At 42.0% G+C, this 26,976-nt stretch overlaps 2 protein-coding genes across 7 annotated transcripts in view; both read right to left on the bottom strand.

The window, feature by feature from the left end:
* Positions 1-999: 999 nt before the first annotated feature.
* Positions 1,000-10,313, bottom strand: LOC121287247 (dynein light chain roadblock-type 2-like). Of its 2 annotated transcripts, none has more exons than XM_041204946.1 (4): positions 10,215-10,313; positions 7,703-7,778; positions 5,392-5,559; positions 1,000-1,870 (listed from the first exon to the last, which is right to left on the bottom strand). In XM_041204946.1, exons 1-4 carry the CDS (start codon positions 10,215-10,217, stop codon positions 1,818-1,820), a joined length of 300 nt encoding a protein of 99 aa, XP_041060880.1. In that variant the 5' UTR covers positions 10,218-10,313; the 3' UTR covers positions 1,000-1,817. The 2 variants fall into 2 exon arrangements, with proteins under 2 accessions (XP_041060880.1, XP_041060879.1); XM_041204945.1 differs by lacking the exon at positions 10,215-10,313 and adding an exon at positions 9,473-9,598.
* Positions 10,314-14,507: 4,194 nt separating this feature from the next.
* LOC121286938 (E3 ubiquitin-protein ligase Itchy-like) overlaps positions 14,508-26,976 on the bottom strand; it is an 86,037-nt gene continuing 73,568 nt past the window's right edge. For all 5 annotated transcript variants that reach the window (XM_041204251.1, XM_041204249.1, XM_041204253.1 and 2 more), the window contains 2 exons: positions 24,112-24,184; positions 14,508-21,894 (listed from right to left, as the gene is read on the bottom strand). In XM_041204251.1, the coding sequence (XP_041060185.1) occupies positions 21,795-21,894; positions 24,112-24,184 (173 nt within the window). In that variant the 3' untranslated portion in view covers positions 14,508-21,794. The remainder of the gene's footprint in view (positions 21,895-24,111; positions 24,185-26,976) is intronic.

Below are 26,976 nucleotides of genomic sequence, written 5' to 3'. Positions count from 1 at the left end.
GTGGAGATAGGGGTGGAAGTTGGCGACATTGGCGGGTGTGAATGTGGCAGATATTTTGAAGGGCACACGGACTGTGCCAGAGGAAGGAGACAGGGTGATTATTTTAGCAAGTAGGAAATGGCGATTAGGGAATTAAACTCCATCACCCCAATGCATGGCATGACAGCGTTACATCTCTACATATCCTCCACTTCAAAAACCAATCTGGTAGGTGTTGCACTGTCAGTGCAATAAGGAAACCATGCATTCTCACGTAAGATTTAGGACACATTCCAAACTCCAGCTAAGATGCATTCCAAACTTCAGCCCTTCTCTTGCAAAAAAAGGTACTTAACTTGTGCACTTCGCAACTTAAGAACACCAAAAGAAAAAGCAGGCCATCCAGCTCATCGAGCCTGCTCTGCCATTCAATACAATCATGGCTAATCTGATTGTGGCCTCAACTCCACTTCCCTGTCTGCCCCCGATAACCACTTACTCCCTTGTCGATCAAAAATCCATCTAAGTCAGCCTTGAACGTATTTAGCCACCCCAGCCTCCACTGCTGTCTGGGTAAGTGTATTCCAAAGATTCACGATCCTCAGAAGAAATTCCTCCTCAAATCCGTCTCAAAAGGGAGGTGACTTATTCTGAAACTGTGCCCCCAGTGCTAAATTCCTGAAGGGGAAACATCCTCTCAGCATCTGACCCTGTCAAGCTCCCTCGGAATCTCAATAGGACCACCTCTTGTCCTTCTGAACTCCGATGAATATAGGCCCAACTTGCTCAACCTTTCCTTATAAGACGATCCTTTCATGCCAGGAATCAACCTAGTGGATCTTCTCTGAATGGCCTCCAATATGAGTGCATCCTTCCCTAAATAAGGAGCCCAAAACGGTATGCAGGACTCTACGTGTGGGCTGATCAACAGTTTGGTTTAAAAACAAGCCTGTCAATGTGGCGCTACAAGAAGACACACAGTTGAAATGGATGCTCCGTTAGGTAAGCAAAGGACAAAGGTTTGTGGAAGCAAGTCACTTTACTTTCAATAAAACAATTTTTCACACTGTCTCCATTTCCCCTTCCACCCAACCCTCCATCCCAAAACATAGTAACCTGTCAATCACATTCCAGCAGCCAATATATATTACAGCCTGTGTCATGCATCTTTTCAACAAATATTTATTTTTGGGGAAGAATTAAAAATTTGAAAGAGGAAGATTGAGCCTCAGAGTGCCAGGGAATCGATCATTTCAATTATCATGTTTTGCCGATCTAAAGACATTTTACTTTGTTTTATGAGTTTAATGACATTTCTCCAATCTCTACTTTGGCTATTATTATAAACCAGGCCTCATGTGAAAATAAAAGCGTCGGCTGTTCAAGACTCAAAGCACTATAATTTTAAACGAGGGGACCATTAGGTATTAAAATGCTGTAAATTAGTTTGGGAATTAGTTCCAATTTTCCAAAAGAAAAGCTTTGCAAGTGGTTCAATATTGTTTAAAATTTAACTGGAGCAGCAGGCCAATAAAAGAGACAGCTTCTGAAGACTCGATTAATAAAAGGCATCAAATGCAAATGAGCAGGCACATGACAAGTTACTAGCAGCAAAGCACTGGGCAGTGAGCAGTGGACTCACTAAACTACTCGTGGAAAAGACAGGCTGCAGCCACTTGTTTCAAGAAGAGCATCACAGAAGCACAGGAGTTACGATACAGCGAGTTCAGTCGTGGTCTCAAGCAGTTTGCACTGAGAATTCAACAGCATAAAGCGCTGTCATGTAATTGAGTGTTTCTACAGCCTTGAAACTGTTCCAAAGTTTGTCAATGGTGACGTCACAAAGATGACTCGTTTGTGTTCTGTATGACAATCAGTAAATATTCCTTATCTGTCAGGGGGAAAAAATATAAATACCAAAATCAGTAGAATGTTCAGCTTCACAAGCAAGCAAATGAAAACATGAGATCTCCTTTCTGAGTTAGGAAAAATTGAAGTTAGATTACTTCCTCCCTTTTACTTAATGCTTTACGAATGAGAGTTGCTGTTAGCTTGCAATCTGAACAAAGGTTTGCACCAACAGCCTTAGTTTACTCTGATGGTTATCACGTCCCAAATCTGTGCCCACCTTTCCTGCAACCCACATGCCTAAATCTTTCCAATCTGATGCTCACCCCACGCAATATAAGTGGCCCCAGCCAAAGTCACGAATGACACAATGACAGTGGTGAACTGTCCTTCCTCAGGCTCCTCAACTACTCCACAGCCTTTGACACAGTCGAACAGCCATTCTCCTCCAACACCTCTCCTCTGCTGATGTCCAGCTAGGTGGGACTGCCTTCACTTTGCTATCTGATTGCAGCCATTGTTAGATGGGTCCTCTTAAAGCCTCATTTATCTACTGCTATTTGCTGACAACGTCCGTAGACTAGGGGTCAACTCTACATCTAAGCCATGGACAACCAGTTCTACCTCTCTTTGGTCCCCTTATCTAAGGAAGAATGTACTGGCATTGGAGGCAGTCCAGAGAAAGGTCACTAGGTTGATCCCGGGTATGGAGGGATTTTCTTTTGAGGAGAGGTTGAGTAGGGTGGGCCTGCACTCATTGGAGTTTAGAAGAATGAGAGGCGACCTTATTGAAACATGTAAGATTCTTAAGGAGCTTGACAGGGTAGATGCTGAGAGGTAGTTTCCCCTTGTGGGAAAGTCTAGGACCAGAGGGCATAATCTCAGAGTAAGGGGTCATCAATTTCAAACAGAGATGAGGAGGAATTTCTTCTCTCAGAAGGTAGTCAATCAGTGGAATTCTTTACCACAGAGGGCTGTAGAGGCTGGGTCGTTAAGTATATTCAAGGCTGAGATAGACAGATTTTTAATCGGTAAGGGAATCAAGGGTTATGGTTTCAGTCTGCAATTTATTCTAGTTAAAGATTGCTAAGAACCATATATTCATTCTCCATAACTAAAACCATCCTATTGCCCCCGATTCCATTCCTTGCCCTGACCATTTTGCAATATGGTATCCAAGTCAACTCCAAACTGATGCTATATAACTGCACTATATCCTCTCTGTTACAAAGACTATTTTTACCTGCCTAACATAGGCAATTCCATCTCTGCCTCAGCTTATTTGCTGCTGAATCTCCATCATTCAGTTGTCACCCACCAAGTCAATTATTCCAGCGCTGTCCTGACTGGCCTCTCACATCCTCAACCCTCCATAAACGATAGTGAGCTCTACTTCCCCATTATCCCTGTTCTCACCAGTTGCCACCCATCCTCATCAGCCAACCTGCACAGCCCCAGAATCTTACTACCACAAATTTAAAATCCTTTTCCTCATATTTAAGTCCCTTCATCACTTTGCCCCTTCTTTGTGTCTGCAGTCCCGAGACATCCCTTGAACTCAGCATTCCTCATGACTCTGGCATTTTGTGTACCCCACCACCCACCACCACAACATCCCTCCACCCCCGATGGCCATAATTTCTACTGTTAGGCTCCACCTCATGAAGCTCTCTCCATAAGGCCCACCCCCACTTCTCCACCTCCCCCTTCCTCTGCTCCTTCAATATTTTCCTTAAAACCTTCCTTCTTTGACTGACCTTAAGTCTTCTCTCCTAATTTCTGCTCCTTTGGCTCAGTATCCATTTTTTGATCATGCCTTGGTCAAAAGCTTTGGAATGTTTTTCTATATTAAATGCACTATATAAATGCATGTCTCTGTTGTTATATTCAGCACACGTTGCCACCATTACAATACAATTTCTTTCCCCTCAATGTTTCTTTCTCTCCTTGGTCAAAGATGGTAGATTTTAATGGGAGATGTTAAGGATGATGTAGAGGCGAAGGGGTTCATGAAAAGTGCAGTCTCATCTTGGTAACCCTCGAGATGCCTCACTTCAAATTTTAGACTTAATGGGAGCCTGGGCAGTCAACATTAGGTTTCTAATTGCCCTAGATTGGCACCACACCCACAAACATTCACTCCCTCCATCACTGACACACAGTAGCAGCAGTGTGTGTACCATCTACCAGATGCACTGCAGCAGCTCACCAAGGTTCCTTCAACAGCACTTTCCAAACTCACAACCACTACCATTTAGAAGGACAAGGGCAGCAGACACACGGGAACACCACCATCAGCAAGATCCCCTCCAAGTCACTCACCATCCTGATTTAGAAATATATCACCGTTCCTTCACTGTCACTGGGTCAAAATCCTGGAACTTCCCTCTTAACAGCACTGTGGGTGTAACTACTCCACATGAACTGCAACAGTTCAAGAAGGCAGCTCACCACCACCTTCTCAAAGGCAATTAGGGATGGGCAATAAATGCTGGCCCAGCCAGCAAAGCCCACATCGCATAAATGGATAAACCGAGAAATTACAGGTGACCTAATTCTGTTTACCCACGCATAACCATTTCAGTGAATAGAGAGTGGGCGTGAGGAACCCAGGATGATGTCTAAATCCCCAAATTGTTTTAGTGGTTGACTGTGGCTCTCCTACTGCTGTTCTGGTGGCGATCAGACAACATGTTCAATGGCATTACCATTGCTGAATCCCCACCGTCAACATCCTGGGGGTTATCATTAACAAGAAACTTAATTGGACCAACCATATACATACTGTATCAAGAAGAGCAGGTCAGAGGCTGGAAATTGTGCAGTGAGTACCCACCTCCTGACTCTCCAAAGCCTGCCCACCATGTACAAGGCACAAGTCAGGAGTGTGATGGAATACACTCTACTTGCTGGATGAGTGCAGCTCCAACATCACTCAAGAAGTTCGACACCATCCAGGACAACGCAGCCTGCTCGATTTGCACCCCATCCATCACAATAAACATTCACTTCCTCCACCACCGCTGCAGCGGCAGCACTGAGTACCATCTACAAGATGCACTGCAACAACTCACCAAGCCTCCTTCAACAGCATTGCTCAAGCCTGCGATCTCTACTACTTGGAAAGCAAAGGGCAGCTGATGCTCCAAATCACACAGCATCGCGACTTAGAAATATATCGCCACTCCTTCCCTGTCGCTGGGTTAAAATCCTGGAACTCCCTCCCTAACAGCACTGCGGGTGTACCCACACCACATGGACTGCAGCTGTTCATAGGCAGCGGCTCACCACCACCTTCTCAAGGGCAAGGGCAACAAATGCTGGCCTTGTCAGCGACCCCCATGTCCCATGAAAGAATCAAAAGAATAATGGCACAGACCAGGAATCAAACCTGGGAGCTTCTGATTCACACTGGTCAGCACCATGGCAGCGGGTGCTCTCATCTGCCAGGTCACTGGGGAGCTAATATCACTGCTTTTAAAGGGATAGACAACCGAGCTTTTATCCTGGAGGAAAGTAACGTGAAATGTGCCTAATGCACAGGTTAAAATAAACCACATTTACCAGGAGCAACCATGATTTCATTTTTCTTGCAGCGGATTCTTAGGAACGTGAGGTCATTCTGTGGATCAATATCCCGGATGGTGCTCCTAGCTTTCATGGACAGTTGGTGGATAAGGCCAGCATATTGGACTGTGGTCGCATTATCCATGGTTGTCCGGATGGGAATACCTTAGAGAGGAGAAGAATATCTTTCAACCATGTGACAATGACAGGCAGGAACAGACTAAATGATCGGTGTCGGCTGTGGTTTAAAGGACAGCACACTCTTGCCTCTGAGATCAGAAGGTTCCAGGTTTGAATCACACTCCAGGACTTGAGCACAAAAACCTAGACTGACACTCCTGCGCAGTACTTAGGCTGTGCTGCACTGTCGGAGGTGCCATCTTTCCAATGAGATGTTAGACCAAGGCCCTGCCCGCCCTCTCAGGTGGACTTAAAAGATCCTGTAACACTATTTTGAAGGAGAGCAGAGGAGTCATTCTGAGTGTCCTGGCTAAAGTTTATCCCTCGTAAAAATAATCTGGAAAATTCCTTTCCGACCCCTTCTGAGATCACACATGATGTTGACTTTGCCAGGGTCAGAAATGCTGCGTATTCAGAATAAAGTTGAGTTCCTGCTTGCGCAGTTTGAACCATCAACCTGATTGCTTTAAGATGGTTTTTGTTCCACCCAATCATATCACCTGATTTCCATCCTTCTTATTCCCTTGCCTCATCCTGTGATATATGTCAAAACACATCAACATTGACCAGTTGAGTGAGGTAACAATCTCCATATATGAGCCCAGTAGGCAATTTAAGTCAGGGTATGGAAGGGAGAATAGTGCAACCTCGTCTGCACCTGGCATCCATGCATTTGCCAGTAAAGGGATAGGGGGAGGTCGCTGAAGCCAATTTTAAACAAACTGCTCCAATGTATTGCTGCTTTAAAAAAGATCCCAACCAATCAACATTTTAATCCAGAGGGCATAAAGCAGAAACCACGCTTTGGAACATGAACCATCCAGTGTCTCTGTACCAGTTCAGCACCATAATGAACATGTAAAAGGGCTCTCAACCGATGATGAAAAAAATCCAGATTCATAGCACAAGAAAATAGAAGCAGGAGCAGGTCATACAGCTCCTTAAGCCTGCTTTGCCATTCAATAAGATCATGGCTGGCTCCTACGTTAACTGCCCATTTTTACCCAACCCTCTTGTATCTAGAGTGTCCAGAAACCTTCTGATCTCAGTCTTGAATATACTCAACACCCACATGCCCTCTGAAGGAGAGAATTCCAAAGATTCACAACCCTCTGAGTGAAGAGATTTCTCCTCACCTGAGTCTTAAATCATTGACCCCTTATCCTGGGACTATTCCCCCTCCAGCCCAGGGAAACAGCCTCTCAATCCAGACCCTGTCAAATGTTCTAAGAATTTTATAGGTTTTAATGAGATCAATTCTCATTCCTATAACCTCCAGAGAATATAGGCCCTTTCTATCCAATATCTCCTCACAGGATGACCCTGTCATCCCACGGATCAGTCTAGTCAACATCGATTGCACCTCTAGAAGTATGTCCTTTCTTGCATGAGGAAACCAAATACCTGCCCAAATTATACTCTGTCTACATTTGTTTTATAAAACAAATAAAGGGAAAAATACATTTAACAATGAAAAGTTTGATCTTCCAATCTCAGTTATCACCTCCATGCTGTTTCTGAGTCCTATGATAGATACAGATATGAAAGCAACCTGGTCCATCATTCATCCAGAAAAAGCTATAGATTTCAACTATGGTAAAGGATCCCAAGGTCTTTGGTTTTAACCGCTTCGACAAACCCTTGGGGTCAAATATGACTTGCTTCCCGCTCTGGTTCGATGGGTTCTGAGATGGTTGATAAGTCCAATGTGCGGTCTGCAGACTCTGCCACATAAACACCAAAGCTCCACTCACTGATCACTTCCATCATTTCTAAATTTGCACTTCTAAATTTTCAGCCACTAAAGCATGGCTGTAGAGTCCAGCCCATTATCAATACCTTATTCTTCATTCAAATGGTTAATGTATGCTCCATCCAGCTTGTTAACGTACAACCTAAAACTCAATAAGATCACATATTATTTTAGATCCCAAAGTCATCCAGTCCTGATGATGTCACATTACCACATTTTGACAAATTATCTTAAAATAGCATCATTCCAAGGAGGAAAGAAACAGCAAACAGAGTTAAGGTCAAACGTTCAGCCCGTTTGACTAAAAGAAACTGGTGCAACGATGAACCAGGAAGATTCAATCATTTGTTATAGACAAAAAAAAATTTTAAATACCTTCTGCATTGACAACTATAATCCCTACAACACCCCTCTGGCTCTGAATTCTCTTCAATGTTTCTTCAACTTCAGCCTGAAAGAGAAGAGAAGTTAACATTGCCAGATAGCGATGCCGAGAAACTCTTAATGTTCCCCCTCATCCTCCCATTTCTCAATGATGACTCCCAATAAGAAATTGAAAGGCTTTGGGTCACCTATCCTATCAGTTGGAGATAGAAGAGAGGATGGAGAGCGATGGGGGGAGAAAAGCCATGAAGGGATTTATGGAAACAATTAGAATTTTACATTTGAATTATTGGGGTCAGGGCATCACTGTGAAGACAGGGATTACAGGCGAGTGGACCAACTTCCAGGCAGCGATGTTTACGAATGAGTTTAGGGTGGGGAATGGCAAGCCAGCCAGGGGTTTGTGGGATAGCCGAATCTGGAGGTGACAATAATGTAAATGATAGTTTCAGCAGCAAACGGGCTGAGGACAGGATAGAGGTGGCAACGTTACAGAGCTGGAATCTTATGATGGTAAGAATAAAAGGTTGTAACCTCAAGTAGGGGGCTGAGATCGCAAGCAGTCTGGTTCAGGGCTGAGGCAGGTACTGGGGAAGAGGGGTGGAGTTCTGAAGCTGGCGAGGTGTATGCTTTCAGACTGCCTCTGCCAACATTTCCTACAGCAAGCTCCTTGGAGGCAACAAGCTCACCTGCCTCTCCTTGTAAACATTTGCTCTCCATCTCACTGGAACACCACACACCCTGTTCTTGTTGCTGCGGCACATTCTCACTCCTATCAGTAACTGGATAATGTGACCCATGTTTATTCCCTTCCCCCACCCCATCCAACAGAAGTCCTAAAGTACTGATGCATGATGGGCTGTAGATCCAAGAGTGCTGGCAGCATTCCAATATCTCACCCCAGTACCATTATATGTGATGCTAATCCTATTTCTCTCTCTAACACATACACTCTCTCTCTCTTAAATACTTTTACACACATAAACACTAACACTGCAATGAACCATCAGAGGAGCTGATTTTCCCTTTCCAGGTGCGCTCAGCACAATTGCAAAACTGAGATAAACTGAACAAGCACAGACAGAAAGATCAAATCCAGGTCTTGCTGGCCTGTGTTGATGTGTTTTGACACTAAAGAGAGCAGTAGAAAGCACAGCCACTGTTCTCCCCTCTTCTGCCTAGTCTTCTAAGCAGAAACAATCCTATCTGTAGACTAGCATTATAGACTCAAGGAATCGAGAACCGATGAAAAGCTGCTGTGTCAAGCGCTGTTCTTTGCACAGTAGCCTACAACCAGACTGATGGAGAACAACTTCTCACAGAAATCGTAGGAAGTTTACAGCATGGAAAGAGGCCACATGGCCCATCATATCTGCGCCGGCTGAAATCGAGCCACTCAGCCTAATCCCACTTTCCAGCATTTGTTCTGTGCCCTGCAGGTTATGGGCACTTGAGCCTATCCAGACACCTTTTAAATGAATTGATGGTTTCTGCCTCTATTACCCTTTCAGACAGCGAGTTCCAGGTCTGGGTGAAAAGTCTGTTCCTCATCTCCCCTCTAATCTTTCCACCAATCACTTTAACTCTATGCCCTCTAGTCACTGACCTCTCTGCTAAGGTAAATAGGCCCTTCCCATGCACTCTATCCAGGCCCCTCACAATTTTGTGCCTCTCAATCATATCTCCCCTCAGCCTCCTCTGTTCCAAGGAGAACAACCCCGAGCTGTGCAATCTCCCCTCATCACTGCAGTATTCCCACACCTGGCAAGATCCTCGCCAACCTCCTCTGAACCCTCTCCGATGCAATTCCATCCTTTCTGTGATGAGGTGACCAGAATTGCACCCAGTCCCTCCACTTCTGATGAAAACTTTAAATCAAAAGGACCTTGCAACGGGAAGCACTTTCCTCTGAAAACAGAGCAATAAATAAATAAATAAATAAATAAATAAAATAAAGCAGCCAAAATCTAAAATGAACTACTCAGCCTCGCAGTGACAGGGGAGGTGTACCCAGCAAGCCAGTGGCACAGTAGCTTGCTAACACTGCTTCATTTTCGGAGGTTAATAAGGAATATATGTAGCAGATGCCACAACCCATTGTGGGTGTGTTCATCATCACTGTTGATGCTAGGCAGGCTTTTAATACCCTGATATCCAAGATACGCAAATGGCTTCAGCCAGCTTTAATCGAGTCAGTAGCCAGAGGTGCTTTTAACCCAAAGCCTCGGATCAATATTAAAATACGAGCTTCCTTGCTGATTCGATCCTGTTAACAATAGGGCGTGTCCAATATCTTCTGACAGTCTCTACGTGACATTTCATTGCGAAGCCACCGCCCAAGCCATAGATATGCTGCAATAAAAAGGAATAAGAGGGGCTCGGCTCCTTGCAAAGCAAATGCATTCCCCCCTCCCTCCCTATCTCCCTGTCCTTGCAGACCAGCTGCCCGCCGCCGCCGCCGCCGCCGCCACCACCACCACCACCAGGTGTACACAGGACTCACCATTTCCCAACTCGCAGCTGTTTCAGCCAGAGCCGGCTGCCGTCCACCGCGCCTGCGCGGTAGGCTTTTCAGCCGGCGATGACATCATCCCCGCCGTCCCCTACGCTGATTGGTGCAATTGGAGTGCCAATCAACGGCCCCGCCCACCCCGCCCCGCCCCGCGCTCCGTTACAATTCTTTTCATGAATGGGCGGGCACCTTTGATTGACATCCAGGGGTGCTCCAGTTTCTGGGGATCAGTTTTAATGGATGGCATACTAATCCTTCAATATGGCAAAACTCGATAAAAGGGAACAAAACAACATTCTGGTGAAGAGTCAAACCTCCACCTAGCACTGGCCCTCTATCCAGCTCTACCTGTCCCACCCCCCCCACCCTTAAACCAGCTTATATTTCATATATTACATTTCACCTCTTTTCTATTTTTCCTTAGTTCTGTTGAAGAAGTCATACGGACTCGAAATGTTAACTGTGTTCCTCTCCACAGATGCTGTCAGACCTGCTGAGTTTTTCCAGGTATTTCTGTTTTTGTTTTGGATTTCCAGCATCCGCAGTTTTTTGCTTTTATCCTGGTGAGGAGTCACGCAGACTTGAAACGTTAACTGTCCTACTCTCCGCAGATGCTGTCAGCTCTGCTGAGTTTGTCCAGCATTTTCTGTTTTTATTTCAGATTTCCAGCATCCACAGTGTTTTGCTTCTATTTTATTTATAAAAAAGCATTAGTGCTATTTTATAATACTTTACTTGTTAAATACACATTACTGCTTATTTTACACGAGTTCACCTATAGGCCACTTCCAAAATAGCTGTGGCCCAAGTTGCTTGAAAGGGATAGCCGACACTGAGCAAGAATTAGGGCATACTGTACCTGGTTGAACAACGGCAACTTGTTCCGAAGAGTCATATCGGACTCGAAACGTTAACTCTGTTTCTCTCGCCACAGATGCCAACAGACCTGCTGAGTTTTTCCAGCATTTTGTTTTTATAACTAATTATAAATGTATATTTATATAGCACTTTTAATGTAATAAAACATTAAGGCACTTTGCAGGAGCATTAAAAAACAAAAATATGACATCAAGCCATAAAAGGTTTGGATGACCTCAAGTTTGTGGGGGGTAGAGTGTGGGAGCCAGCCAGGAGTGAATCTAGAAGTAACAAAGGCGTGAATGAGTTTCAGCAGCCAATGAGCTGAGAAAATGGTGGAGCAATGTTACAGATGTGGAAATAGGTGCTCTTACTGATGGCACAGATGAGGTTGGAAGCTCATCCCAAGAGTCAAATGTGGCATCAAGACTGCGTACAGACTGGCTTAACATCAGAGAGGAGTGTAGTCAATGGCTAGGGAGCAGAATTTGGAGCAGGTACAAAAAACAATGCCTTCCGTCTTCCCAATATTTACAAAATGAAAAGTTTTGAGGAGGCTTTTGAAGATGGAGAGGAACTACCAAAACAAAGAGGTTTAGAACGAGAATTCAGTTTTAACACATTATGCCTGGTGGTAGAAGGCTTGTATAGCAGGATAGATGTGGATCAAAACAGATCACTGAGATAGAGTCCAACAAAGCTATATAAAGATTTGTAAACAATGTTTTAAAAACTGCTCCTGGAGGTAGCCAGGTAAAGATGGTGAGTAGGAAGAAGAAGCTGGGACTTTTGAAAGGTTAGGATGCTAGTAAGAGAGCTTTGGATGAGTTGGAGTTTGTGCTGGCTGGAGACTGCTGGGGAAGTCATACCTGAGTGTGCAAAGGCCTGGATGAGATTTTTTTGTTTAGCAACGGCAAGGTTTAGATAGGAATGGAAGGAAAGTTATGTGGGAAGTCAAGCAGGTGGTCTCAAGTAACAAGAACAAAAATTGCTGGAAAAACTCAGCAGGTCTGACAGCATCTGTGGAGAGAAACACAGAGTTAATGTTTCGAGTCCGTATGACTTCTTCAGAACTGATGGTCTCAAGTAACAGATTGGATGTGGGGTTTGAAGCTCGGGTCAAGGTCAAACAGCCCAGCAAAACTGTAGGCTTTTGGGTTCAGTGAGTAAGCAGGTGGGAAGAATGAAATAGGAGGCTAAAGTGTAGATTCCTTGACAACTGAGCAGGGTTACTTCAAGATTTTAGTTGCTGTTAAGCACCAATAGTGATGCATTAGTGTAGTGGAGTAATTATGCCCCATTATCAAGTAAACCAGTCACCTAGAAAGTATGAGGATGTTAAACCAGACTTCTTGGTACACTGATTTGGAGAGCATTTTCCACACACTGTCCGTTTCTTTTTGTTCAGTGATAATTATCTTGTCATGTTCAGTACACCAGATATAACCAGAGTATCCCCATATTGTTTAATTATGATTCACACAGAACAAACTCTTGAAAGGTATCAAAGATCATCTTCTCCACTTGCACTCTTTCTTGGAATTGTACATTAACTGACTTGCCTCTTTCAGATTCCCTTTCAGGAAGTAACAATTCGAGAATCCCTCTGGTAGAGATTGGATGAATCTAGTACAAGATGACACCAAACTCGAGTCCAAATTTTGGCAGTCACTGGAAAAAATCGGTGTCTATTTAATGAGCAAATTAGCTGCCATGTTTCCTACAACAGTGACTACATATTAAAAGCACTTAATTGGCTGGAAAGTGATTTGGCACCTCCTCTGGTCCTGAAATGTGCAGCGTAAATGTAAATCTTAACTTTTCACAAAGTCCGTACCCTTGCTAATGATTCCATCACCACTCTGGCCGCTGAAATAAGCTGCAAACCAATTTGAGTTTTATTTGGCCCCATAGCCTCACCATCACAAAGACCATCTACTTCCACCTCCTTAATATTGCCCGCCTCCTCTCTGCTTCAGCCCTTCTGCTGTTGAAACATCCTGGCTTTTATCACCTCTAGACTTGACCAATACTCACCAATACTCTCCAGGTCAGCCTCTCATACACCACGTTCAGTAGCTTTGCCACCTGTATTGTAGCCACAGAGTCCTGCTCATCCATCACTCCTTCCTTTCCTGGTATTTCCCAACATGCCTCCAATTTACAATTCTCACCCTCATGTTTAAATCCCTTTCAGACCTTGCCCCTTCCTATTTCTACCCTTTTCCAGTTCTACAACCCTTCCTGGAGAACTCCATTCTTCTGTTTACGGCCTTCTGCACATCTTCTTTCCCTTGACCATCAATTGGTGGATGTGCCTTTAGCTAACCAGGCACTATGGTCTGGAGGTCCCTAAACCTCTCCACCTCTTTTAAGGCCTGCCTTAAAGGGCCAAGCTTTTGATTGTCATTCGTAATATCTCCTCCTCCAGCTTGATTTTCAGTTTTTGTCTAAATACACCTCTCTGACATTAGGACATTATTTCACATTGAAGGTGCTTTATAAATACAAGTATTTAATTTGTCAATAAGAGCAGGTGGTCTTATGTTTTCTGATCTGATCTATGCTTGGTATGCATGGCTAAATAATAGGGACTATGCAAAAATATTTAAAATGTTTTGATAGTTAAGCTCCTACTTACTTGCATGTGAAGAGTCAGCCAGTTCTCAACAGGGGGCAAGGATTTTTTTTTTAATTCATTCATGAGATGTAGGCGTCGCTGGCTGGGCCAGCATTTATTGCCCTTCCCAAGTTGCCCTTGAGGAGGTGGTGGTGAGCTGCCTTCTTGAACCGCTGCAGTCCATGTGGTGTGGGTACACCCACAGTGCTGTTAGGGAGTTCCAGGATTTTGACCCACTGACAGTGAAAGAACAGTGATATATTTCCAAGTCAGGATGGTGAGTGACTTGGAGGGGAACTTCCAGGTGGTGGTGTTCCCATCTATCTGCTGCCCTTGTCCTTCTAGGTGATAGTGGTCTTGGGTTTGGAAGGTGCTGTCTAAGGAGCCTTGGTGAATTCGTGAGTGCATCTTGTAGATGGTACAGACTGTTGCTACTGTGCATTGGTGGTGGAGAGAGTGAATGTTTGTGGACATGGTGCCCATCAAGCAGGCTGCTTTGTCCAGCTTTTTCAGTGTTGTGGGAGCTGCACTCATCCAGGCAAGTGGGGAGTATTCCATCACATTCCTGACTGACTGATGAACCAGGCAAATCTCTGTTCAAGTCTCACTTGTAAATTCACCCACCTCTCTGCTCAAAACAGGGGATGAAATAGTACTGATCATTCAATGAAGTTCAATTCTACTGCAATTATGGAACTGGAATAAAGATCTGTGCCTCACCAGAATCGGGCATTACAGCATTTGACCTCAGAGAACCAATGAAAGAATACCTGGACCTCAAAACTGTTACACAAAGCAGCATGTTGTCTGTTTTAAAGATAAGCTTTTATTTTTTTTTACAATGTTAACTATTTTTACATAGATAAACAGGATAAGAAGCTTGTGCCAAGAGGCAAGAATTACCTTAGTAGCCTAACCCATTTCTGGAACAATCAAATTCAGCTTTACAAAAGGATTAAACACAGAAATATTAACATGATTTACAATCTTTAGGTATCATACACTGGAAATTCGACACGATAAAGAAAGCTCAAAGTTCTGACGAGAAATTACCTGGATTTCTTTAAATTATGTTGCAGCTTCAGAAATTACATCCATCAAACTTCCTAAGGGATTTACTTGAAAATATTTCTAATGCTATTTACTTAAAATACCAAATTCATTTTATTTTAAATCAAATTAATATCAGTGCCTTTTATATAACATTGGGTAACTTGCTTTCAGGGCATGAGTGAAAGAGTGCAACACAGCTATTATCCAATGGATTTCCGGATGCTTGACGTGACATTACAGCAGACTTTGTAGATACATTATTGCAATGGAATTCATTTGTCTGTAACAAGGTTGGACACAAAAATTTCAACACTATGCTGGGGACCATCATAATGGCACTCAAAGCAAGAGAGCTGGGTTGCTGATTTGTTTGGTCCTTGTTTGATTTTTTTTTTGGTTGATATGCCTCCTAACTTTAAGCTGCCTCTCTGAAAGATGCAGAGCAGTGGATAAGTAATTGCTAGGGATGGTTGGCAAAGTGAAACGAGGTTGTTTGCCTGCATCAGCAGGAGGCAATTTAAAGAGTGGGGCTTGGAGGAAGCTGTGAATGTCCTCCAAACCATAAAAAACAAGGTAAATTCAAGACTGGAGTAAGGAATAATAGTTTTTAATAGGGTAGAAAAAAAGCACAGATCTAAAAAGAAAGTTTTCCTGTTATTTTGTATTGATACAAAATGCTTGGTTACAACATAACCATGGGTTAATGTCAATAACTTAAACATCAGTGCATTCACTGATAATGTAACAGATGCTAAATTTTACTTCCACAGCAACAAAAAGGATGGAAGGAGAAAAAAAAACAGAACAGTACCAGCAACTCATACATATGTGGATGGACTGTGGGTGGCCCATCAACACATGATCAGAAACTTTCACTAATGCTTAATGACTAGAACAAGGACTATACAAATTGATGCATGATGTGTGCTAGAGAGAAACAGATTTCCAAATTCTTTTCGATGAGGCTTTGCCTAACTTCTGGTTTTAGTGCAGCAGTAATTATATTGAAGGAGCTGAGGAAGAGACGAGGAATCACATCAGCTGCCTCCTTCCTATTCACCCACTTTCTGGAAAAGGGAAAAATTAGCAAGCCTCAAAAGTGAAAATCAATATTTAAAAAAGCAAGTTATTACCATTGGATAATAAGCTAGGTTCCATCTTTCTCTTGCCCACAAATCACTTCAAATCATCATCAGATGTCAAAGTATCATGCAGATAAGATGAGAATACGGTTTCCTCTTAATATCACAGTGGATAAGTTAATTATACATAACTCTAAACAAAGTGCAGCACCCATGGCTTCAGATTCCAGTTATTTCCTGAACAAAGTAGTGGACATTCAGTAGTTTCCCTTCATCTCTCCCCTCATGAATTGATACAAACACTTACTGTAAACTCCAGATCTAATACATTGCTGTGGTTTCACCCTTCCTCCTCATGAGGATTTTGAGGCCCAACAAGGTGCAGTTCCATAGCTCTCCAACACACCACCCAACAGGGCATTCTTAGGCACCCAATCCCCATCAATTTCTACACAAATGCATTTTCAGCAGGGCTCACTGGAAACACATCCAAGTTCTAGCATCTTGGGGCAATTTTCCTTTTCCCTCATCCAGGATATAGGGGCCAATTGTAGCAGCATCTACTGCCACCCAGTTAAGATCAGCAAACTCGGCACATACCAGGAGTCAGACAACATTCTGGTGTCTAATGATTTAGTTACGTACAACCTTTACCAGCTGAGTAATTGAGGGCTGTATCATCTATCCCTTTACAAATTGCCAGCAAGTTTAATGGGGAAAAAACTGCAATCACATGCATTGACAAGTCATTACCCGATTAGTGAGGTGGTGGCCAAAAGCATGAACATACACCTTAAACACAAGATTATATGCCCATATAGACCAACTCATTAAAATGGGAAAATATATTATGCTTCAGGTCTGCCAGTTGAAAACTGAATTAAAATTTAATTAATTCTGATGGAATGCTCAAAGTTTTTGCTGTGTTTGACTCTAAGTCTATAAAGCTGACAGAAACCTGCTTCCCCTCACTAACAAAACTGAAGAATGGCTCCACTTATAACCCCCATATTCTAAATGCATCAGATACAGGTTATACAAATTAACCAACATGGAGTGGTAATATTGTAGGAAAACAATTTTACAGGATAAATGCAGTCATAGGCAATTTGTTTCTTGCATTATATCAGTCTAAGTTCTATTCATTAAATAGATTTATGGGGACTGGTTAGAAGAATTAGAATGATGCAAATGGGTCTGAACCCCCTAGTGACAATCAAGATCAATAAAATTACTGCCTCCCACTAATCTGGCATAAAGTTTAAACCAATACATAGCCTTTTTCATGATCAGCATTTCAGAAGCAACATCAGCACACCCTACTCCACAATTCAAAGTATGCAGACTAGCATCAACATTTTCAAATAAATTGGTTGTTGAGTCCAACAGGGTTGACACACATCCATAAACTATCCTGTAAAATGAAAGCCTTTTTTTTTTGCAGTTTACTGGTTAGGCTAAAAGAGGGAACACTTAGTTCTGATAACTGAAACATATGCATTAAATCTCTTACTTCCGAATGAAAAGTTAGGGGTTCAAGCCCCCCAGGGCATGAGCCATTTGATTGTATCTAACTGTGTATTACATCATTGAGAGGTCACATTCAATTTGTGGCTGAACAATAGAAAGAAAGTATCATAGAAAAGCATGGATGTTACATCATTTTTTTTTCAAAAGGAAGCAGAGAAAAATAGTGAGGAGGGAGGGAGGGTGGCAAACAGGGACTGGAACAAAAGCCTTTTACCATCTTGCTTTCGCTTGCTGGTCAGAGGGGCTCTGGAGAAACCTGCTACCTACTTTTAAGTGGAGGAAAATGTATTTTTAACAAGCAGGTGGCAAGGGACAGAAGAAAAATAAAGCGAGAAGTGTTGTGTAGTACAGCTCTTGCATTCCAAAAACTTCCTGCGATTGTTCACATTTAATGGGAGTTGTTTTTTTTTTGGTATTAAAATTGCACATGTTCAATTGTTTTACCAGTACCCTGGCCATTGTGATGCATATTACACAAAATTACAGAGATTATTATATGTTAGTTAGGTCTAAACTGCAAGAAAACTGGCCTTAAAAAGGCTGCAACACTTCTGGTTAAACCAAAGAATTCCATTTCCTAACCTTAAAAATATTGTCTTTGCTAAAGGACTCACATTGAAGCAAGCTGACTAGCATCTCATAAAAACAGATTCACTAAAGGTGGAGTGCGAAACAGAACACTTAAGGAAACACTGCCGCTAGAAACTGGCTTCTTTCCGGTCAGTCAGGTGGCAGTCATGCACTGAAATCCATGCTCAACAGTCATCAAACTGAGCCTGAGAAATTAATGAGGAACGATCCTGTTTGCTTGATACAAGAGTTCCCCGGAGCGAGACACAACCAAACCAAGATAACTTAGATGCAGGTTAGCAAGAGCCAAGACTTGGGGACTCTTGTTGCAAGCCAGTCGGTCTACTCTGGCCAGCTACAGAACAGTGATAAGCAATTTAATTTTTAGTTTGTTTAGGCAGGCTCACACAATTAGTACAGCTTTAAAAATAAAAAGCAAACCCTAGGGGCTAACTCATGCTGGGGTATAGTTTCACAGGCCTCTTTACAAAATGGCCATCTTTCTATATGGGTGAAAACTGTAAATATTTGCAGGTGGAGGAGATTCAGATCTTGCTCCTATCCGAACGCCAAGTGTGCACTATCAAGTACGGGATTTTAATGGATTAACAATCTGGAACCTGGGTTAATTTTCCCTCCTCAGCACAGGGTTGAGGCCAACTACTTGACTCCAACATGGGTTAACTAAGTTGGGACTTTCCAATTCCAGTAGTTCCAACAGGAACTGGGATGATCTAACACGAAACTTAAAACTGGAAACTCAGTGATTGCTTAAAACTGGAAACTCAGTGATTACTTACAATGCAAACTGAAGTCAAAACTTACTACAATTGGCAGGTTTTAACTGAAAAAAAAACCTATCTACCCTTGATCCCTATATACATAATTTATAACTATTGATAAATCGTGAAAATATATTACAAATATATCCTAGCTTAAGAACAGGTTTTGTTAAAAATAAGACAACTGATTTTCCTGACTGCCCTCACCCTGTCCTGAAAGTACTGACTCTTGCTGGAGTAGTTCCACTAGCTTCAGTCCTCACCTAAGCAGTTGCATTTCATATGAGCTTAGACAGCGGGTGTTCAGGGACAATTCAAGTATGGAGTGCATCACAACGGGACTGTGTTTGGTCCTCAACAGATCTCAACACACACACACATCCCAACCCCCCCTACACACACCCTCCCACACACAACACACACACTTTCCAGCATAATTCACAGGATACTGAAGAAGAGCAGGATCCTGACTGAATTGCCCCTTCCTACCCAGGAGCACTTAAATAATTGCTAAATGTAACCAATACCCCTCGCTGAGATTAACAAAGTCAGTAGAAACCAATTATTGCAGCCAGCAACTTCCAGTTTGTCTGATTCAGTACTATTACTTTTATATACAGCCTTTTGGAAGGTAGGGGAGGGAAGAGAGGATTGATCCCATTGAATTGTCGAAAGGGTATACACTATTTTATAGAGTAGATGCTGATGGAGTAATTTAAATCCTACATTGAAAGCAGGTGCTGGTCCTAAATCTCAGGCCAGAGAGATTACAAATAGCTGGGAAGTAAACTGCGCCCAGAGCTTTCTTATTTTTGTTTTTAACTGGAAAAGGCCAGATCTTCCCAACTATAAGACAAACTTAAAAAAATCATTGGAAGTTGCAAACAACTTTTCAAACTAATTTGTACCAAAGCCCTCTCAATAATCTGAGAGGTCCATTCAGTTAACACTGCAGAAACTGATCATCGCTTGCTGTAATCTTTGACACCACTGCCACATGCAATTCTTTTTTTGTCCTCCTTCCCTCAAACCATCAATTTATTCTGGGGTATAGTCCCATGGGTGTCAACTATCCTAAGTGGCAATGCATCCGTGAGCCTACACAAGCGTTTGTAGAAATTTCGCCAAGCTCAGTTTTGTCCTCACCAAAATGCACATACACACATTTTTCAGCAAGATCACTCTAGACGGTAATCCGAAAAAAAATAACCTTGGCCGAGGCTTTTTCTCACACTCTTGCGGATCCAAGCTGAAATTATCTAATGTAGGTTAGATTATAAACAGAATCTTGGAACACAAATATAATCTGGAGGTGATTTTGGAGACATGCTCTATCAGCTAAAAAAGTTATAAACTTGCCCTCTTATACAAAAACTCCTCTCAATGAAATTCAATTAAATCTTTTGTTTGGGTGGATTGTAATGGATGATCAAACACTAGATGTTCTAAATTAGGAACTGGGATGAGACATCAGAAAGTGACAGGGGAATGCCATCTTAATGAAAGCGACTCTCCCCGATTATATAGTGCCATTTTAAAGCTCATCATCCAGGGATTGTTAGGAAGGTTCTTAGAAAGTAGAAACTTTTTCACAAATGGATATATAAAGTAAACATTTATGGCCAAAAGAGAATTATATAAAGATGCTGTACAATTAGTCCTGGTCATACAGAATGCTTAGTCACTGAAAGGTTACTTCTGAATGTTACTATTGTTTTAAACAATGTTCCTTCCCCACCCTCTCCCCATTTCAGAAATGTATAACCATCTCACTTGCAAAGTGTTCTACACTGCTGATAATTTTCAGATGCATAAACTAACAGTAAATGAAGTAGAAACAGAGGAAATGCCAATGTGGCCTGGAGTGCTACTTGCCTAAATTGAACGTTGGGGTTGGATATATGGGGAGTGTCACTTGTGTCCTCAGAGGTTATTTTAAAGGTTGTACTGGCAAGAATGAGAGAAAATGGGAAAAGCTCAACTTCTAACTAAAGATGACATATTATTATACAGCAGCCCTTCCTGAATCAGAGGTGACAGCACACATACCATAAAAATATTTCCCAATCAAGCTCTATAAAACTAGAGCTATGATTGATCTACATATCTCAATCCTTTAAAAATATAGGGCAAAAGCCTCTGTTTTCTAGCTACTCTTTATACAGAGGAGGAAGAATATATCTGGGATTATGAGTGCTACTGGTACAGGGTGTTTTAAGAGGCTGTTTAAAAAAAATCAATAAAAGGTGCAACGGTAGAGTAGACATCTGTTCACCAAACAGTAGCCTGCACCTATCTTTCAAGTATCAACAGTGCTGGAAAAAACATTTCAATAAGAATTTGTCACATGGTAAGGACTCCCTGAATTTCACTCCACTTGCTTAAAGTAAAATTGAAAACATTGACGTGAACTTAAATTAATCTCAAAATGAAGTATGAATACATCTTTTGGCAAAGACTGAATTGGGGGTGGGGAGAGAGGAGACTGCTGTAATGGGCCATGAGGACACAAAGAATGTGGTACAAGCAGAAAGCAAAAAGGAGGAAAAAAATGATAGGAGGAATATACACAATCTGGTTTGTTACTTAGCTCATCAACGGAACATGCGTCTGGTTAGTTGACAAGTTTTCCAGCTCTGCTTCAGGGCCAATTATAAGATGCTATTAATTCCAGGAAGCCCTCTCCCGATCATCTTTAAATTATCAGCAGCAGCCAACTGTATCCCTATGTGTAAGTGGGGGATCAGCTTGGCTGCTCCTTCACAGACAACACAAATGAACACACTACATTTTTAAACTATTTATCACAGCACATTAATTCTATTTAAGCATGTACAATATCCTCATTATATTAGGTTCTTCAGCTTGTAAATACAGAGTGACAAAGCCAAGACAAAAGCTTTTCAGCCATTCCCCACAGGGTTTCCAACACAAATAGACAGTCTTGACATGTCTGGATAAACAGATGTCTACTGGAAAGTAAAGCACAAGAAATGAAATGCATTCCTCCTTTACAGAATCTCTTAAATGACAGCACAGTACTCTTTCCTGACAAGATTATTATACATATTAGTAGTTACTCTTGTCCGAAACCTTCAGTTTCTTCGATTGCAAATAACAGCTTTTCCTTCAGTTGCTCAAAGCTCTTGTATGGTGGTAGATCCAGACGATTAAAACTATAGGGAAGATATGGAAACAAACAAAATCAGAACCATGATAGTATTACCTGAAATTAAGTTCAATTACTCATTATGATACTTACCTGCCAGACTCCAGCCACAACTCGTAGGTCATGTTATAAAACAGCTAGCTTTGTTTTCTGTGGAAGAATCCTCTTCCTTTTTGCCCCAGAAGTTATTTTATTCTTGGATCCAACTGCTCTCTACCATAAATGCCAGTCCCTGACTTGTATTCAGGTTTTTCTCCCAGGGAGAGAAGTACCTTACTGCTGTCCTACTCAGTCTGACTTCCAGAAGAGAGCACACGCGAGAGATCACGAGTTTGTGTGCACAAGTAGAGTTCTCAAGCTCACTATAGGTGCTCTCAAGCAGCATTGCATCATTGATTGTGTTCTGGGGTAGCAAGTGACAGACACAGCTCTTGGTATCAAATATTGCTCTTCATGGGCATGTTGAACTCTGCTGTACAATACAAACCCACATTCCAAGTGATTTACTTAAGCTGCTGGCATTAACCAGGTGTTCATAGACTGACATTTCTCAGGTGGTTTACAATATGCGTTGCAGGAAATGCAGGAAGAACTGTGTGCCTACCATCAACTACTCTCCTATAGTCTAAAAGCACCTGATCATTGAAGGGCACTTGACAGTCCTGGTATCTGCTTCACTGGAAAAAAACCTATAAAAAGCTAGTGGAGGCAAAATGAAGGAAAAAAACAAAGTAGGTATTATAATAAATTTCTTCATCCAAGGCATGAACCACACACCCTCACTAAAGAGGAATAATCTAGTTAAGTTTGACATAAATGGAGATGGAAGACTAAAAGAGGTTAAAAGGGCTCAAGACAAAGAAGTGCCCATGGCTGCCTTGTATTTACCCCCAGTGAATACAAAAGACCAGGAAAGAGTCATACCGGACTCAAAATGTTAACTCTGTTTCTCTCCCCACAGATGCTGCCAGACCTTCTGAGTTTTCCAGTGCTTTTATAATAAAAACAAAGAGCTGTTTTTGTTTTCTAAAAAATCTTTTTCTTTCTCCCATTTACTAAATAGGAGACAAATTGCTCCATCTTCACTGGACAAAATATTGTAAGAAGTTACGTATCTGAATTTGGGAGAAGTCCTTTATGTCCAGGTGTTAACAAAGAAAATATGTTCCATGGGTTTTTCCACAGGACTTTGAGAAAAGAAATTCTCCACATTTTCATCTTAAGTGGTAGACTTCTTATTCATAAACTGTTCCCCCTAGTTCTAGTCTCTTCCACAAGTGGAAACATCCTCCCGATATCCACCCTATCAAATCTCCTCGGGATCTTATATGTTTCAATAAGATCATCCCTCATTCTTCTAAACTCCAATGGGTATAGGTCCGACTTGTTCAACCTTTCTTCAAAAGGTAAGCCTCTCATCCCAGGAATGAGTCGAGTGAATTTTCTCTAAGCTGCTTCTAATGCAATTAAATCTTTTTTCAAATAAGGAGACCAAAACTGTACACAGTATTCCAGATGTGGTCGCAGCAAAGACCTGCACAGCTGCAATAAAATTTCTCTACTTTTATATTCCATTTCCCTTGCAATAAACAGCAACATTCCATTTATCTTTCTAAGACTGAGAAGCGTTCACATAGAGCTTCACAAGATATTTAACAGTATAGAAGGAGTAAATTCAGACAAGTGCTTCAAAATAAACTGTGAAAGTAATATTTACACTAGCAAGTGACAAATTTAGGACAAATGGCAAGAAGTTCTTCTCATACAGAGTGGCAGAGTGGTGAGCACATGGAATGGAGCTCCAGGAAGCGGAATGGAGACAAAACCCCCTGGAATCACGTAACAAACAATTGGGTGCAGTGATCAAGCAGTATCTTTAGGAATGAGGTCTCTAAACAATTAATCAATCAATCAGTGAAGCTGCTTTGGACTGGAATCATTTGGTATTATCACTCAGAGGCTGTAAAGCTACTGGTGTAGGAAGTGAAACCTTCACTGCCTCCTACTGAAACAGTGATTTTAAGTGGGTCAGAGTAAAGAAAGTTATATTTCACATTCATGAATGCTTTACCTTACCTGGGAAACAAATATGGAAAAAAGCATTTCCTTTGCCAGTACTGAGCACAAATATTTAAAGTTTAGTGATTGAGGAATGTAAAGAACAGAAATTGTATTTGTACCATCAAAACAACTGAAAGGTATCTTCTCAAAATGCCCAACTCACCAGGTATGGCTTCTTGGCAGCCAGTTTTCCTTCCCTACTTTTTCAACACAGAATTTCTGAGGACCATTGCTCCCTGTATCAAAATACAAAAAGGAATTACCTGTTAGCACTTTTCATTTGTGATTAACAGGAACAACATTCATTTACATAGCACCTTTAACACAACAAAAACATCCCAAGATGCTTTACAAGCATTATAAAACAAAAGGTTGACACCAAATTACATAAGGAGACATTAGACCAGGTGACCAAAAGCTTCGTCAGGGGCAGGCTTCAAGAAGTATCTTAACAGAAGAAAGGGGCAAAGAAATTTGGGGAGAGATTTCCAGAGTTTATGGTCGTGGCAGTTGAAGGCTGCCAATGGCAGAGCAATTAAAATTAGGAATGCTTAAGAGGTTAGAATTGGCAGAGGACAGACATCTGGTGGGGCTGCAAGGCTGGAGGAGATAGGGAGGCACGAGGCTATTATATGAAAACAAATCAAAGAGTTCTAAAAGTGCTCAGCCTGATGCCAATGTAGGTCAGTTGACAGAAGAGATGGGTGAGTTGGATGTTATCGCTAAGGACACGGGTAGCAAATTTTTGAATGACCTTAAATTTACACACGGTAAAACTAGGGAAGCCAGCTAGGAGTGCATTGGAACAGTCAAGCCTAGAGGTAACAAAGGCACGGATTAAAGCAGTGATTGGAGAGAATATTTATAGATAGCAGAATGCTAAATTTTAAAGAGAAAGAAAGCATAAAAACAATTTGTGCTCCCAAAACTGGCAGAAAGACCATCCTCACTTGAGAGAGGAACGTCAGTCTCCCCTAGTGACCCAGCTAGTTAAGACAGTACCAAAGCCAATTCTCAGGTTTGATCTCAATCTATCCAATGGCAACCAGTTTAACCTGGAGCAGAAACTCGATTCTCCAACTGCTTTCAGCATACATACAGTGTGAGCATATATTAAAAAAGTGTTTCTGATTACTATCCAACAACCTCTAGTTAAAATGGGTATTAGGTAAGGTACTTGGGTTAACTGTGATAATCCTGTTGAGACTCAGACGAGAAAAAACCATTCAGGTGACTGACTGGAGGATACTTGCCACCCAAGGAACTGCCCAACGGCAACTGAAATCAATGACTCGAGGGTTTCAGCAGGGAAAGGTGATAAAATGAGTTAGGAAAGGATGAAAAAAAGGAAAACTGTAGGTGGCCTACTTTGCCACCAGCTAAAAATCCACATGCTCCATTTGTCTGAAACTGCTAATGTAAGCAAAACTGCCAAAGCTTCTCATCCTCCATTTTCCCCAGTGAAAGGAACTGATAGACAAGCTTGTGGAAATTAATCCAGAAGCAGTTACAATGTCATAAACAGGCATGCAAATGAGGAAGGGCATGAAGCCAAAAGTTTAATGTTTGTGACTGCTTTGGCAGAACTTAAGAATAATTCATGCTATTGAAGAACTAGCACACTGTGAATGCACATTTTACACCACTGCTAGGGCATGCACTTGACTGCTTTTCACATTTGACAAATTTAATAGTTGTTTTTGAGTAAGGGGTTCAACACCGATAGTCACTCTTGAAGGAAAAGCTAATTTTAAAAACAAAATCTCTTCACACAGTGGTTACCATCTGAATAAGTCCTGGAGATTAGTCAGTACTTATGTGCACAAGCACTTTTTAAAACAATCATATATGGGACGTGGCTGTCGTTGGCAAGGTCAGCATTTATTACCCATCCCTAATTGCCCTCAAAAAGGTGCTGGTGAGTCACATTCATGAACTGCTGCAGTATGTGTGGTAAAAGTTGTCCCACGGTGCTGTTAGGTAGAGATATCCAGGATTTTGACCCATCTTTCAGAACATCTTTCCCAATTTGATTGGTCCAGTCTATATGAAGATTGAAGTCCCCCACAACTATTACATCAATACAAGCTCCAATAATTTCTTACTTAATGCTCTGTCCATTAAAAAAAAATTACTGGAGCTTGTAACAAAGGCAATTAAATAGTGGGAAGGCTGAAAGCTTTGTTTCTGGGCCCTGCTCCAAACTCCGTTCCCTAGCTACAAACTCCATCCCTCTCCCTGGCAATATCCTGAGATTAAACTGGTCTGTTCACAACACTGATGTCACATTTGATCCAGAGGTGAATTTCCCGTTTGACCACATGTTTGCGCCATCTCTAAGACCACCTATTCTCATCTCTATAAAATCTTTTTTTTAAATCCATTCATGGGATGTGGACAATGCTGACTAGGCCAGCATTTATTGCCCATCCCTAATTGTCCTTGAGAAGGTGGTGGTGAGCTGCCTTCTTGAACCGCTGCAGTCCATGTGGTGTAGGTACACCGACAGTGCTGTTAAAGAGGGAGTTCCAGGATTTTGACCCAGTGACAGTGAAGGGACAGCGATATTTCTGAGTCAGGATGGTGAGTGGCTTGGAGGGGAACTTCCAGGCGGTGGTGTTCCCATGTGTCTGCTGTCCTTGTCCTTTTAGATGGTAGTAGTCGTGGATTTAGAAGGTGCTGTCTAAGGAGCCTTAGTGAGTTCCTGCAATGCATCTTGCTGCTACTGTGCACTGGTGGTGGAGGAAGTGAACACTTGTGGATGGGGTGCCCGACTTCGTCCTTGACTTAACTTATCTGCTGCTGAAACCCTCATTCATACCTTTGTTACCTCTAAACTCGACTGTGCACTCCTGACCAGTCTTCTACATTCTACCCTGTGTATACATGACGTTATCCAAAGTTCTGGTGCCAATGTCTTATCTCGCATTTTGGAAAGAAAGTTTTCCCCGAGCACCAGAAGCCGTTGAGAAGGATTTCTGCACATGCGGGAGCATCCCAACAGGGCTTCTTAAGGATTGGCAATTGG

The sequence above is a fragment of the Carcharodon carcharias genome, chromosome 14, assembly GCF_017639515.1.
Source record: "Carcharodon carcharias isolate sCarCar2 chromosome 14, sCarCar2.pri, whole genome shotgun sequence".
Lineage (NCBI taxonomy): Eukaryota > Metazoa > Chordata > Chondrichthyes > Lamniformes > Lamnidae > Carcharodon > Carcharodon carcharias.
The sequence above is the reverse complement of the archived record's forward strand: the minus strand, read 5'-3'. Positions and strand labels throughout refer to the sequence as shown.